This window comes from Yarrowia lipolytica, chromosome 1D (assembly GCF_001761485.1).
Source record: "Yarrowia lipolytica chromosome 1D, complete sequence".
Classification (NCBI taxonomy): Eukaryota; Fungi; Ascomycota; class Dipodascomycetes; order Dipodascales; genus Yarrowia; species Yarrowia lipolytica.
In genome coordinates this window covers 2434462-2449615 of record NC_090773.1, presented here as the reverse complement: position 1 = coordinate 2449615, position 15154 = coordinate 2434462, and the positions used below count along the sequence as shown (strand labels likewise).

General features: G+C 46.9%; 7 protein-coding genes and 2 non-coding genes across 9 annotated transcripts; 2 read left to right on the top strand and 7 right to left on the bottom strand.

Annotated features, from left to right (window-relative positions):
* Positions 1-474: 474 nt before the first annotated feature.
* YALI1_D24490g (uncharacterized protein) lies at positions 475-782 on the top strand (the record flags this gene model as incomplete). Its single annotated transcript, XM_068282779.1, has 2 exons — positions 475-557; positions 626-782. 2 exons carry the CDS (start codon positions 475-477, stop codon positions 780-782), a joined length of 240 nt encoding a protein of 79 aa, XP_068138880.1.
* Positions 783-2539: 1757 nt separating this feature from the next.
* On the bottom strand, positions 2540-3031 carry YALI1_D24466g (uncharacterized protein; the record flags this gene model as incomplete). Its single annotated transcript, XM_068282778.1, has 1 exon — positions 2540-3031. The coding sequence occupies one exon, from the start codon at positions 3029-3031 to the stop codon at positions 2540-2542; it is 492 nt and encodes a 163-aa protein (XP_068138879.1).
* Positions 3032-5919: 2888 nt separating this feature from the next.
* On the bottom strand, positions 5920-6038 carry YALI1_D24436r. The gene has a single exon (XR_002432123.3). It is a non-coding gene; the product is annotated as a 5S ribosomal RNA (ribosomal RNA).
* A 5-nt stretch (positions 6039-6043) lies between these two features.
* Positions 6044-6115, bottom strand: YALI1_D24435r. The gene has a single exon. It is a non-coding gene; the product is annotated as a tRNA-Leu (tRNA).
* A 333-nt stretch (positions 6116-6448) lies between these two features.
* Positions 6449-7123, bottom strand: YALI1_D24425g (uncharacterized protein; the record flags this gene model as incomplete). The annotated part of the gene is made up of 1 exon (XM_503025.3): positions 6449-7123. One exon carries the CDS (start codon positions 7121-7123, stop codon positions 6449-6451), a length of 675 nt encoding a protein of 224 aa, XP_503025.3.
* Positions 7124-8475: 1352 nt separating this feature from the next.
* YALI1_D24398g (uncharacterized protein) lies at positions 8476-9807 on the bottom strand (the record flags this gene model as incomplete). Its single annotated transcript, XM_503024.3, has 1 exon — positions 8476-9807. The coding sequence occupies one exon, from the start codon at positions 9805-9807 to the stop codon at positions 8476-8478; it is 1332 nt and encodes a 443-aa protein (XP_503024.3).
* Positions 9808-10299: 492 nt separating this feature from the next.
* On the bottom strand, positions 10300-10872 carry YALI1_D24387g (uncharacterized protein; the record flags this gene model as incomplete). The annotated part of the gene is made up of 1 exon (XM_503023.3): positions 10300-10872. The coding sequence occupies one exon, from the start codon at positions 10870-10872 to the stop codon at positions 10300-10302; it is 573 nt and encodes a 190-aa protein (XP_503023.1).
* Positions 10873-11593: 721 nt separating this feature from the next.
* YALI1_D24375g (uncharacterized protein) lies at positions 11594-12094 on the bottom strand (the record flags this gene model as incomplete). Its single annotated transcript, XM_503022.4, has 1 exon — positions 11594-12094. One exon carries the CDS (start codon positions 12092-12094, stop codon positions 11594-11596), a length of 501 nt encoding a protein of 166 aa, XP_503022.2.
* Positions 12095-13555: 1461 nt separating this feature from the next.
* Positions 13556-14968, top strand: YALI1_D24361g (uncharacterized protein; the record flags this gene model as incomplete). The annotated part of the gene is made up of 1 exon (XM_503021.3): positions 13556-14968. One exon carries the CDS (start codon positions 13556-13558, stop codon positions 14966-14968), a length of 1413 nt encoding a protein of 470 aa, XP_503021.3.
* Between the last annotated feature and the right edge of the window lie 186 nt (positions 14969-15154).

The window sequence follows — 15154 nt, the reverse complement described above, 5'->3', positions numbered from 1 at the left end:
TTCCTCCAACAGTCGAACTTTTCCCACTCCCCACGTCTCGCACACATTACTTAAAGTTGCACTATTGGCTAATTAACGGGAGAAACAAAACAAGACAATAGTAGGAGCCAGAGGCGGGAATGGGGACAGTCTGAAGGAAGACAGTAACATCGCGCGCGCACCCGCCCTCCGTCACATGACCCAAATTGAAACAAGTTTCCGCCCCCTCAACAGCTCCCCGGCCCCGTATTTTCATAGCCGGCGGTCTATCCACACTATCCACACTATGGGACAATATTATTTACCGTGTCTAAACCCTAACCACCCTTGTCAGACTGAGTTTGGACCCTATTTGGAGGTGCAGATAATATTTGGGCTTTGTTTTGGTGATCCTGGAATGTGAGAAAAAATAGGGGGTCCTGTTCAAGCTGGCACAGAAGGTGGATTTCGAGGACCTAGAAAGGGTGGAATTGACCGGAGGGAATTGTCGCAACAATGGCCGACAGACTGGTGACTATTCCCTCACCCTCAAATCGCCGTTGTTGTTGTTTTAGCAGTTCCCAATTTGGCTGCTTACTGTGACAGAAACCACACTAAAAAGCACGGACGGGCTCGAGGGCTGCCTTGACTAGCATCAAATACCCAGCCCTGTGACCGCAAAAAGAAACGTCACCGCCAGTGAGCATGCGGGAGTGAGAGCGTCAGCGAGTGACGTATGTGGGGTTGTACGGTACGATTGCCGGTACTGTACTGGTGCTGTGCGATATCGTATAGTGTCAGCCAGACAAGACTACTGTATGTAGATAACAGTTATTGTCCATAGTTTACAGCCATGGGTTGTAGCGCGTGTGCGATACATTCCTACCAACTCCTAATGTGTTCACCATCCCACAAGTGCTGGTACAGGTACAGTACCTTCAGCTGGAGACAGACCTTGGGCACCTATAGATACAAGGTCCAGCGTCGAGTGACAGACACTACCAGCCATCATGGTCAGACTCCGTCATCTGCCGTCTGGCAAAACCGCACTAAAACAACGACAGTCTATAGTATCACCAGTAGTCTGGTATTCAATGGTCAGGTGCAGTAATACAGTAAAAGTCCAGTCCAGTACAGTACCAGTGCATCCAGAAAAGCTGTACCATAGCCACAAACTAGCGCAGTTCACCTATGGAGCACAGTGAGTAAGTTGTGAACAGGGTGTGATTGACCAGGGTGTGAACAAGTCGTCTTAGCATGTGTCGTCCACCTACACATGACAGTGACATCAGCAACCCAGGCTGCTGCTTTCCATATTGGAAAAGCCTGTGCCATGTCGTACTTGAAAAGCAATTCGAGACGCATGTCAGGTCCTGCAAGGATCACATTTTGCACCACATTGAGCGTCTCCAGCGCCGTATCCAGCCGCTTTTCATCTGTCAAAGGTGACACATTGTTATAGTGGCCCGAAACATAGTCTACGAGTCCAACCGTGCTGACAATTTTTGAGAAGACCTAGTCTGTAGCCGAAAAGGGGCTTGTTGCATCCCAGAGCGCGGTTCTGTAGGAGCGCAGCACACCCCTGACACCGCCATGCTTCTTGTAGCTGGGCTCCATCACCAATATCCACTTTGCCACATTCGGAAAGATCGACAAAGTGACTCAACTAAAAGAGACACAGAGTTGGACCCAACGCTAACTAAAGCTGAGACTGAGTTAGCAGTTACGAGGTGCATACAGTCACCGGAGGTGGAGCAAGAGAATGATCACCAGAAACGCATTCAGACCTGCTGCCGAAAATCCGATTGGTGAATTCTGCTCAAAATTGAAAATAAACCCCCGCTGTGTCTTTCATCTTTTCGATAGCTCCAAAAATGACCATATTAGTAGCACCCAATACCATCTCATAGTGTCCAATAACACCCACCCATTATGCACAGAACATATGCTTGTAATACCACAACTCTGCCAGAACTGGTCCTAGAGCGCCTCTGAAACGTCCAATCAACTCCTCTCCAGCTCCTCTCCACGCTCGTATAATCAGCTACTCGACTCTTTCCACCCATCATCCACAAAAACAGGTCTCCACCATCATCTCTGCCCATTTGATTTCCTCCCAAAAGGTGCACTGTCTATGCAGCCAATTTTTCAACTCTGTAAACTGACATTTGTGCATACTACCTCCACCGCTGCCCAATAGCCCTCACAAATGTCTCTGCCGCTCCCTTGACTGCGCAAAAATTCCTCCCGCTGCATCCGGCTGGACCAGGAGATTCCACACGTGAAATTTCCTTCCAATTCGCCCGTTATTACGATCTAGCGCAGCAAAAAGCTGCTTCCGGACACAAACAACGTTTCCACCCCTTACTTGTCTGCTGCTGCCTGTGCCTGTATCATGGTTACTTTTTGCTTGTCTTAGATGGAGGTGGAACCGGACGGAGTCAGTTTCTGACCATAGGCATGGCTGGAGGCCCACAACAGACGGCAGCAGTACAAACTCCATGTCGCTGTGGGTGTATTCATCTCCTCGGCTCGCTCAACTCCGTCTCCATTAGTGGATCTACGCAAGTTCCAGCTTTTTCTACTGCCCCGAGATCGACACTGGCCCAAAGCCTCGCGCCTTTAGACTAGTCTGTGAAACGTTGAACTTGGCTTGGGCCAAATAATATCGTCTGAACTGCGAATAGGGGGTGTGAAAAATCAAAAAAATCCTCATCAGGGAAAAAAAGGGCATGGAAGAATGAACGACAGTGTTGAGGGTTGACGCAACCTGTGGCATGAATTGGTCCACGGAGATTGTTTTCACATTGAAATCATCTGCTCCCCTCTCTCCCGTTATTTCTATCCGCAATACAGCACCACCCATAACCATACATACAACTGTCGAAAGCAGTAGTCTAAGAGGAACGTAAGGGGCCAAAAAATATGGATCTACCGCTGTTACAGTCGAATTCATCAATGACAATGGATTTGTGTCTTTCATGTATCCAGCGCTGCTAGCGTATGTATGTCCAGGACAGATGAGGGATGTGGACAGGAAGGAGGGGGGGTGAAAGGGAGGTGCTGTAAGCATGAGGAGATAACCATTCAACTCCCCTTGCTCAGGAGAATTTATTAATGGAGTTATTTTTCCAGTCCCATCAGAACTGGTCCAGCTGCTCTCCCCTTCCCTTCTAGATCGATGTTACATCTGGAGCCAAGCAGGGACGCTGCCGATCGAAGATCGACACTCTACAGGTACGAGTAGCAACTGCTGGAGTGGCTCGTGATGTGTGCATGAGCAGCCAGGCGGGTTAGGGTGACAATGTGTGGAAACGACACGAGTCACGTGCAGTTAGTGGGTGGGTTGTAGACGGTTGTGAGATTATCGTGATGAAAGAGCGATATGGGAAGATATTGGGTCTACTATTGTGGTTTGAGACATCAGGGATATCCATGAGAGGTATTTTTTTCCTGATCCCATCAATATTCAAGCTGTAGTGAGTTGTACTGAGTGGCTCTTGCAGGTGTGAAAATGTGATTGTAAATGAATTGGGCTGGGAGTGAGAAAGACGAGTGATGGTAGAGTGGAGAATAAGAGAGTGCAGAAGAAGATTACTAGACTTTGTCATTGTTTAGTTGAGTGGCAGGTGAATTGAACGAGATCGTATGTCAGCTATTCTAGTTGAAAGTTCTAAAGGTAGATAAGATGTTCAAGTAATAATGATGCTTTACTTAGTGGTTTAATGGAGTTAAAAGAAGCTCCTCAGATACTCAGTTGTAGAGGTCGGAAAGTTCTCACGTGAATTCGTAGTGGTTCTAGTAGCTCTTTCGAAACCACCAATAGCTCATTCGAAGCCACCAATAGCCTCTCAAACCCACTCCAAAGCACCTGAGATTGGCTCTCATGTTTTCAAAGTCATTCCTTCACTTGGTTAGTTAATGGTAGCAAAAGAGTGGTGCTCTAGAAATCTATTCCACTGGCTGGCAATTATCCATCCATCAACTTCTCTACTCTTTACCACCTCTGCTTCTCATTCTACACAAGACTTTCAACTCTGGTCTCCCCCTCTCAATTTCGGTCTCACTTTTCTACCTCAAAATAGATACTACACCTTTCCATTTGTGGAAACTTCTTACAACGGTCTCTAGACGCTATATACGCTATATTTATTACTAAATATCTCATAACTGCTTGTTATCAATCCCTACAGCCACATTTGCCAAAAAGCAATACCAGCAGCCGCCTCGAGATACTCAGATAACTGCAAAATTTGGATGCACTTACGAAGTTCAGCGAGAAAAAGCACGGGGAAAGGCACGGGAACAAGTACCGTTTTAACACCCGCAAAGTCTGTATTTTGGCCCGGAAAGGGGAGAGATTGGTCTGTAGATACTGGAATATGGCATTTGTGGAGCTGAAAACGGATCAGTGGACTAATTGATGGGCTATGATTCGATGGTTATTGGCTTTTAAAATCAAATTTGCCATATACAATGACACCCTTTAAGAAATTAGATAGTTCTCACAGTATAGCAAAAGACCGAGTTCCAACATCAAACCTCGACTTTTTCGGGTTTAAACACTTTTCGTTGATGGCTTGCACCTACATTACCAGAGAAAACTTCTTGTCTCTGATCTTCTCCGCTTCTATCGTGCGCTGGTGGGCCGTTTACCACATGGCTGGCTCATGCAGCAACCTCGAGATGGGTGTCACGAATGATGTACACCGACTGTTTGTGAGTACAGTACTTACGGGTCCGTGATCATATTGCTTATAAAAAGGTCCCACCTTTTTTTTTCTACATGGAACTCTCTATTACCATTCATTTAGTCGGTCTCAACTTCTGTCTTTCGTCTACTTAGCTACCCATTCGACTATAGTGCACTCTCGCACAAGTCAACACTCCCCGATCAATAATTTCTAGCTATTATAGAATAAAAAAAACCCCCCACTAGTATCTCAATGGATCAGTAGACCTCCTATGGGTTTCCTGAGCGCAGAATTTACACTAGCAGAAAAAATATGGGCTATCGTACAGTAGCATAAGTAAACAGGCGGTTGGAAAAAAGAAAGGGACACTGTGGTAGGACGAATAGACGTTAGTCTCTTGTTCTGAACATCCCATTGCAATTTCAAGACCCTGGGGATCATTTTGGAGTTTGTTTTGTTACCTGAATCTCCTCCGATTGGTTTCTTCTTTCAACCAGCCCTCTTGTCCACACCTATTACACTGTGGAATCATCTACTTGAGGGGAAACGAAAGGTGGTGTAATTTGACGCTATATTATCCTACTGTTTAGCACTGTGACACTCCAGCGTATCATTGAGGATCCGGGAATTGCTGTGGGGTTTCGACTGAGTTCTGCCAGACACCAACAGGATGGAGTAGGAGAAAAGTAGAAGTTGACCTTGTAGCAACTGCAAAGAGAAAGTAATTATCAAGTAGGGCGTTACCATGTATTACAAGTATAGTATAACTTACAAGTTGCCGTGCTCGTACAAGTTAGAACTTGGAGGTTTGGGCCGAACAATCCACTCTTTATACCTACTCGTTGGTACTGGAAGCCGTCATATCGGTAACGTTGATGACTTGAGAATTGAGACACATTCATCTCCAAAAACACAGTAATGATAATATACTCTTTCTTCTACAAACAGACCAGTATTATCCTGCAGTATTGTACACTATGTACTTGTCGAGTGGCTTGCTCTACATGAATCTAAGAAAGTGCGTGTTTGGCAAATGGAACGTTGACGTGATTAAGACCAAATTCCCGAGTCTATCAGAGCTCATCATACAATATATCGGAAGATTGAGTATGAAGGAGCTTGCATTCTTCTCGATATTCCTGCTCAAACAGCATGTGGAACATCTACAGGTTACGACAGGCGCAACAGAACTTCAATTGACAAGTGTACAGTGTACAGACTGGGAGATTTTAAATGATTGTCGCTAGACGATTGTAAAAAAGTAGAAGGTTGCAGCACCGGAGATTCTCGTATGGTCTCCCAAAACAGTACCAACTGGGCTCTCTGGTGCTAGACTATGACTGATGGGACGGGAAGCGGTATTTTCACCAGGATATGGCCTGTACCAGTGCTACGCCGACTGGGACTCGACTCGGGAACCCATCGATCGCAACGATGGATTTTCCACTAAACCATCGGCACTTATCAATCCACAGGGGGGAGGAGGAGCAAAAGTTGTAAAGGGGGCTTACGTAAGCCAAATACTTCCTTACAGCAATATTATTGGTATCAATAGGAATCTATCGGTTTAATGATTAAGTAATCGAAGTTCTCTTTCAATATATATCCTTTTCTATCGTTTTATGTTATGTTGTGCTTGGTTAAACATCACTACTGTACATACTTGTCAGCTCATTTTCTCTAGAAACTTCATATTTACAATATATATACTATGATCTGCTTTTCAACTCTCTAAGAGATTCAGCTGGTTGCTCGGCAGGGTCGAGTATTCTATAAGAGTTGCTGCAGGAGTCCTACTACATCTCGTGCATCTCGTTGGGCTTGCGCTGGAACCAGAGATCCTCAGAGAAGGATGAGTGTTCAACCAGAGTATCCAGGGTGGTATCACTGGTGGTATCGTCGTCGGTAAGGTCTCCGAGGTCGGGAGAATGACCAGGAGAAGGGTAGTCGTCGACAGGTCCAATCTCCTCTGTACAAACGTAGCAGGAAGTAGGAGAGAGAGGCTCCTCTTCTGGGCTGTAAGCAGGGGTTACGATCAGAATCTCAAACTGGTCTAAATCACGTGGACGAGAATTTCGAACGTGCTGTCGTTTGACTAGTCCAACGTTCTTGCCCTGCTGCTGGATCGCAACAGGAGACAGATAATGAGGGAGGTAGTGCTCGTCCTCAGACAGTTCATCATCTTCGAAATTCTCTTCTCCAAGCTTAGATTCGTGACGAACGTAGTTGACCTCGTACTCACTGTCCACGTCACTCAGAGTGTCAAAATCAGTTTCATCTCCGGTCAACGTGGACTGCGAGTCATTGTCAAAGGCATAGTTGGGCTCAAGAATATTGAACGAAGGGATTTCCTCAGGGGCAAAGTTGACTGGCTTTGGAAATAGGTCCATTGGACAGACACTGTCTGGGGGATAGTTCATAGACTTAGTCTGGAAAGAAGGACTTGAGTCGTAGAAAGCCGAGTAGTTCATATTAATGGCTGTTTCAAGCTGATTGCTGAAATTGAGGAAGCAACGACAACTTATAAAGATGTTTTTCAAACCCGAATACCATCCATAATACTCCAATTCCCTCACCTTACCAACTGGGCATAAATGAATTCATCTCCGTCGCATAAAGCAGGTGGAATGCTTGTTCCTGCATGGATATCAGGGGAAATGAATAACTAAACAATATGAAAGAGTAATTCTTGGTTCTCCATTACATGTTCACTCAACCTGTGACCAAAAAATCAACTCTACCTGATGTGTAATCAACACAAAAAACACCCCATTTGACCACACCATGATACCAGATACTGTATTGCTCTCTCAATTGGTTTCTGGTCAATCATGACCGGTGCAATAAACTATCTGGATATTGGACTCATTTCATTTTCCCATATGCTATGGATCTCTACTGTTCATGCACATAATCCGTTTATTCAGCCCAATATGCTGAGCATGAGAGATCACCATAGACTAGGGGAATCGGAGAATCAGAAGAAGGCATCAAGTAAATATTTGTGTCAATCGAAACCGTAATGTAGCCGTAAGGCAGTGGTTTACTAATTATTTAGATATTGAGAAAATTGATGGCATTATTTGCACTTTTCAGACATGTGCAATTGAAGCCAGAGTCTCAGTCTTGGTCTGACAGAGAAAGGAAATGTGCCCAGAAATGAGCCGTAGAGAGTTGAAAATACCTATTAAAATATCGTCTAATCTCTAAGTATCAACTCACCGGTATTACTACTACCTTGTTATTCAGGCAGGTTCACTGATATCCGCATCATACATCAATCACTCACACCCACCACCCCATCAAGCACTCAACAACACAGATATTCACGTACATTGACACACACTACCGATCCTTGTATCGAATTTCCATGAGTCTCTCTCGGTATCTTTGTTTTTTTGCTTTTCTTTTAATTAGAAATACATTTCAGCTATTTACTGCCAGGCCCATAACGGTGTTTAATCCGCACGTCGGACTCGGTTTCGGGATTACAATCGTGGTTGTGGTTTCCTCTTACTCCTCCTACAGACCTGATAAACAATAAATTGAGCTTACTAATCCCACTTCAGGGCCCCCTCTCTGAAACGGTAAAGTGGTGTAAATATCGAGTTCTCAACATGCCATCAACAATCAACGAATCTCAAAAACCACCCTTTGAACCGAAAGAAATCCGCAACTAGAATAAATAATTTATGGAATAAAAGAACGAGAGCTTTTAAATCATTCCAACTAAACCTATCAAGTATCTGTATTGATCTTTTTGTGTGTGTTGTATCTGTAGTTCTCTCTCAACCATTCACAATAGGGCACTCCGAATGTTTATCTACACTTCCTTGCCAAATGAGTTCTCACACTCCTGGATAAACCATCTCATGGACTTATTGACCTCATCCAAAACTTCCTTGTCTTCAGAAACACCCAGTCCCACACTGATACCTTTGTCTTTAAGTCCCACAACCGAGTACTGGATGAAAGGAGAAATGCCTCCGGTACATTGGGTGAACCTGAGCTGCTCACAGGGTACATCCGAGCACGTCAAGTTGCTCATAGCAAACATGGAAGACCGCTGGTGGTTGTTTGTGTGCTTCTTGAAGTACTCCTGAAGCGAACGGACCCAGGGAATAAGTCCCACAGGTTGCATAAAGGGGTACCCTGAGAAGGTGGTCTGCTGAGTGTCGCGAGTAATTTTGGACTTGAATTGGTGGGCTATCTTAACGAAAGCACGACTAGGAACCCGCCCAATCACTTCTTCGGGCTTTGGGACAACCGTAGAAATGCAAATCTCTCCCACAACCACTCCGAGACGTTTGGGGTCCAGTTTGGGAGTGAAGTTTCGACCATTCAGAGGAACAAGACCTCGAACTGGGCCAGAAACTGCATCTGGATACTTGCGGTGAAGTACACCTGAAGAAGAGCTCACAAGAAGTGCATAGAGACCTGCCCCAACACTGAACCCATACTTCTTACACATGTTGTAGAAGGCACGTGATTGGAAAGGAGTAAAGTCGATAATGGAGTGATATCCCTTCCAATCATGTTTCTGAAGTGGAAGTGTCGACACCTTCTCGCTGAAAAGATACTCCTTGAACAGTTCCTTCAAAAGCAGAGTGAAAGGGGGAGACGCAACCAGCTGTTGTTCCACTGGCAAAGGTAAAGGAGTGGAAGGGTTAGGGATCGTGGTCAGAGAAACCAGGTCATGTGAAGAGTACTCCTGAAGTGCCTTGACAACTGTTTCGATCACAAACAACCCCGACATGCCGTCCAGAAGGGCATGATCGAAAAGAAACACAATCTCCTTGCCGTTGTTGAGCAGAAGCAACTTCCACTGTTGCTTAGAGAGGTCCAGGCGCACGTAGTGAAGGTCTGTAACCACATCTTCAAGCAGTTTGCTGTTTAGAGAATCGTCCACATAGTTGTTTAGTTTGGCTTCTCTCAGTTTCGTCATCTTGAATGTCCCTTCCTGGCCTGAAATTGACACTCCTAGAAGCGGTTCCTTCTCCAGGAGGATCTTGGCGGCGTAGAGAGCCCCCTGACGATTGGTGGGTTTGTATAGAGTGGCTGAAACAATCACATTCGAGTAGAGGTCGAGAATGCTTTGTACAGTGCCATAAGTTTCGTGGGGGCCTAGAGGGCGAGATTTGCAAGAAGCAGACATGGTAGACGGTGATGGCCACCATTAGAGCAACTTGTTTGGTATTTATATGTTCCCTTGGTATCGCCATAGCCATGATGCTGTGTCTATGGTTGTGACGTGGACTGATTAGGAAGGTGTAGAGAAGATGAAACGAATTTTCACTGAGGACATTTTTTTATAGATGCAAATGATTAGTTGGATTATAAATGTTGGTTTTTGGATGGCGTCTGTCGAACAACCATCACAAGTGGAGTATTCCATTCATTTTTTATCCCACTTTTATGTACCGACAAAGTAGGGCTCCAAATGGGGTTCCGGGTGTTTGACGTGACGTGACATTAGATGTGGGTCCTAAGATGACGATCAGTCATATTGTTGCTGTTTGTGGATCTGACAGATGTACCGAACATAAGGGGAAGTTAGTAGGGAGCCCTCGCCAGGTGTTTTGTCGTGCGTCCATCGACAGTATTTCTTGTGTACATGTGAGCTCTTCGAGGCCGATAAGGTCCTGGATTACACCTCCTTACCCTCCCCTTCTCCTCCGTCATCCTTTTTTTCATCCTGCTCTTCCTTTTTCTCCCCAGGCAATCCCTTTGGAACACCTGGAAATTGCATGGTCTTGATGTGCTCAGCTCGCTTTTTTGCTGCGGCCAACTCCTTCTTCTGGCGCACCCGCTGCGTATAAATGGTCGGATGCAGGGTGTACTTTCTCGATTCGGGCACGGGTTCCGGTTCAGGCAGCTTCTTGTCCTTGAGAATCATCTCCTTGACCTTCTCCGCGTCCTCCTTGTCTTTTTCCTCTTCGTTCTTGTCGCTCTTTTTCTTCTGCGCGTCCTCCCATTCCTTCTTGACCTTTTCCTTCTCGGCCTCGAGCTGCTTCTTCTTGAGCTCGGCCTCTATAGCAGCGGTGTCCACAGGAGGATCGACCCTCGTGGCAAAGCCCTTGTCCGTAAGATGCGACTTGCAAATGTAGAAGAAGTCCGTGTTCGATTTGTCGATCAGAACGTGAGCCGAAGGCCGGTAGCAGATGTAACAGGCCTTGGAGGCGTTTTCCGCCACCTGTCGCAGAGTATAGTCGTTTTCCATTCTTCTCGTATGGTACTGATAAGACCTCCGTGCATCAAGTTCACGATGTGTGGGGAGGAGGTGTGGGGTGGTGAGTTCGATTTTGGCAGGCGACAATTTTTTGAAGCGTCATGACCACTGGCTTTTTGGAGGTAATGCACATTGAGAAATTGTTGCAGTCTACAACTAGTTCAGTAAATCATTAAAGCTGAATCACTCAACCATTGGCTTGGTGGAGACTTCTTGAGAGCTGATCTCAGCTAAACTATCGCACCACGGCTCCCAATCGGTTTAAGACAGAAAAAGTATCCGGACTTGACTTCTACACTGTCGTCTGTGAGTTGTATGGCGCTCAAAATGGTCTCGAACTTTGATCCAAGGGCTGAGAGAGAGCTGAGCAACAATGATTAGCACTTACGAAGCTGAGCTACAATGATAAGCACTCACTGGTCAGTAAAAGTATTTTTTTCGACCTGTAGTTATGTAGTCAAACAACCACCACCAACGCCACAGTGTATCGCACACACATGATATCCTCGTCACGCTGCGCGCTGTGCCCGGTTGCTTCAGAAGTCGCGCTTCTTTGCTCTGTTTTCTTTTTACATGTTGGTTTGCTTATTCTCGCTTGCCCTGGACTACATCTTGGCAAACCTTGGCGTGTTATCCGAAGGCTTGTTTAGACAAGGAATGGATATATATTGAAGATGCAAAATAAATAACGGGTGAATATAACGAATTCGAGTCAGGCGGTGGTCGTTGAAGCGGTTGGAGCGGAGGCTTGAGAGGCTCCTTGTTGACCTCCAAGGGTAATCTTGGGCTGACCTGGAGAAGCCTGGGCAAGCCGATACTGGCCCTCACTGAGCCTCTTGCCTTGATTGAGACAGTCCAGAGCCCAGTCAACAGAAACAGCCCGACCAATCACCTTGTCGTGCTTGCCGGCGGCGAAGTTGCGGGCAATCACGTGTGTCACTCCAGCTGTGATCACACGAGACACGCGGCCTCCATGAGCAATAATGTCCTTCTTGAGTTGCAAGTCAGAAACCCCGGACTCTGCCATATAGGAAATGTTGATTGTGCAGCCTGCAAAAATCGGCGGCTTGTCGGAAGGCGTCGACGTCACGGCCTTGTGGAACAGCATGTCTTTCACGGCCGTGGCTGACATGCGTTTTTTGGCCGGTCCATTTGCCACGGGTTTCTTGTCATTTTTCCTGCGGAAAATTTTGGCTGCGATTTTCTTGTCCATTGGAGCGCCTTCTGGCTTAGCTGTGTGTCTGTGTGTGAAAACTCGACTTGCGGAATCACGTTAGAGTCGATTCCAGCTCGGTTCTTGTCTCTGGCCGTCGTTTCGAGCGTACCAGAAGATATGGATGTCAGTGATGAGTCGCGCGGGAAAACAAAGTAATTTAGAACCCTGTTTGTTTGTTTTCGTGTGTTTTTGGCGTTTCGATGGGATTTGATGTGGACGATATGGACAAGGTACAAGTATGGCTGGAATCGGCGTGACGCGGAAAATCGAAATTCGGGCTTGGTTTTTTCATTCGACTAATACTACAAGTACATACTGTACAGAACTTGCACTCACCGAGTCCGACTGTATCACGTCAAGAAGCTTTGTTTGGCAATTGGCTAATATAACGCAGTCTTCAAGAGGACATTGTCAGCAGGGTTGTCGAGACATCCTGGCACTCAAATTGTGGAGACATTTCGGCACTCAAAATACCCCGTTCAGGAGATCCCAGCCGGTGTAACAAAATGCACTGCTCAGTTTCGCTCTACAGTGTCTATGGCACGAAATATCAACGTTGTTCCTTGGCGTATCTCATTACGATGTATACGAGCATCGAGCATGTACGGAAACATGACTGTCCTGATCTCTCCTTCTGGACAGCTAAATGAGACTGAAAAGAACCCTTAAAGAGATTTGGATAGCGCGGCAAACATGATTACAAGCTGCCCAATTTGAAAAATGCCAATTTCAAGCAAGTCTGCTGTAGCCCCGTGATCCCGACACTAGTGATAGGCGGGTTTAAACTGAATTAGAAATGTACACCAGGTAGAATGGGCAACGAAGGTGATATCGAAATGATATTTACACCATCGGAATCCTCGGTTCTTAGGGAACAGTATCCAACTCTCAGATGACGAAAATATCCGAATCTGGCCGAAAAAAACACCCGCCCGATTCTGATTAAGTTGGTGGCATTCTTCATGGGACTTGCAAGGGGGGTGGACGAGGATATGGTGTCTGGACGGGAAAAATCAGGGATCGAGCGGGATCGAGTCACGTGAATGAATCCATTTTTGACAGCTTTCATCCGATAGCCCCGTCTCCTTCAAGCGTCTCCTATTTTTGCCAAGTTTTCCCCGGAACTGAGACTTTTCCCGGGTATCCGTGTTCCGCTCGCGTTCATCGTATTTTCGAGCGTACGTGTTTTGGCTTTTGGGAATTTTAAAGTTGCGCAACCACGACGTTGACCCGGGGGATGAGGGCACCCAAACTGGGGTATTTGGAGCTCATAAAGGTCCGAGAATACAACTGCGGATCATTGTCATATATATATTAGTTTCCTCCAAGTTTCAGAGCAATCGTGCAAGTGCATCACCTGATATTGGTGATCCTCCCCATCCCCCCCCACAAAGCTAAACTAAAGAGATATAAACATAAAGCCATCCACCCTTCCTTCGCAACCACACACACCATACAATGTCTGCTGTTCGACAACGTAAAAGTGAGGCACAGGAGTCGCTTGGCGACAGCTCGAAGATGACGGCTTCCCTGGCCAAAGCTGAGGATGCTGCTCACCAGGGCTACGACTTTGGAGGACCGTTTGGAGCTCTGGCAATGATGACGGGCTTTCCTCTGCTCATGTGGTACCTGTACATCTCGTCGACCTACTACGACGGTCTGTTTGCTTGGCCCGCCGCCAACCAGACCTGGTCCGAGTTTGGTCGCCAGCTGTGGCACTACTGGCTGGAGGGTTGCTACCCCACGTGGCAGGCCTGGGCCATGCTGTGGATCTTCCTTGGCATCCAGGCCGTCTTCTACGTGACCCTCCCCGGCGTCTGGGGCCACGGTCTGCCCCTCGCCCACCTCGGAAACAAGGCTCTGCCCTACTACTGCAACGCTGTGTACTCCTTCTACACCTCCATTGTGCTGGCCTTTGTGCTCCACGTCACCGGCCTGTTCCCCATGTACACCCTGATCGACCGATTCGGCGAGGTCATGTCCGTGGCCATCATCTCCGGTATCGCCATCTCCTTCGGCCTCTACTTCTGGACCATCTACATGGGCCACGAGCACCGAATGTCCGGCAACTTCATCTATGACGTGTTCATGGGCGCCAACCTCAACCCCCGAACCGGCATCATCGACTGGAAGATGTTCTTCGAGGTGCGACTTCCTTGGTTCATCCTCTTCTTCACCTCTCTGTCTGCCGCTGTCAAGCAGTACGAGACCTACGGCTACGTGACCCCTCAGGTCATGTTCGTGCTGTACGCCCACTGGCTGTACGCCAACGCCTGCTCCAAGGGAGAGGAGCTCATCATCACCACCTGGGACATGTTCTTTGAGAAGTTTGGCTTCATGCTCATTTTCTGGAACATGGCCGGTGTCCCCTTCACCTACGCCCACTGCACCCTCTTCCTCATTAACCACAAGCCTGAGGACTACGAGTGGTCCACTGCCTACAACGTGTTCCTGTTTGTGACCATCACCGTGTCGTACTACTTCTTCGACATTGCCAACTCGCAGAAGAACCGATTCCGACAGCAGCGACTGGGCACCATGATCAAGCGAAACACCTTCCCCCAGCTGCCCTGGCAAACCATCAAGAACCCTACTTTCATCAAGTGCAAGAACGGTTCTACTCTTCTCACCTCCGGTGTCTACGGCTGGTGCCGAAAGCCTAACTACACCGCTGATTTCATCATGTGCCTCACCTGGGCTCTCATGTGCGGTGTTGCTTCTCCCCTGCCTTACTTCTACCCGGTCTTCTTCTTCCTGGTGCTCATCCACCGAGCTTACCGAGACTTTGAGCGACTGGAGCGAAAGTACGGTGAGGACTACCAGGAGTTCAAGCGACAGGTCCCTTGGATCTTCATCCCTTATGTTTTCTAAACGATAAGCTTAGTGAGCGAATGGTGAGGTTACTTAATTGAGTGGCCAGCCTATGGGATTGTATAACAGACAGTCAATATATTACTGAAAAGACTGAACAGCCAGACGGAGTGAGGTTGTGAGTGAATCGTAGAGGGCGGCTATTACAGCAAGTCTACTCTACAGTGTACTAACACAGCAGAGAAC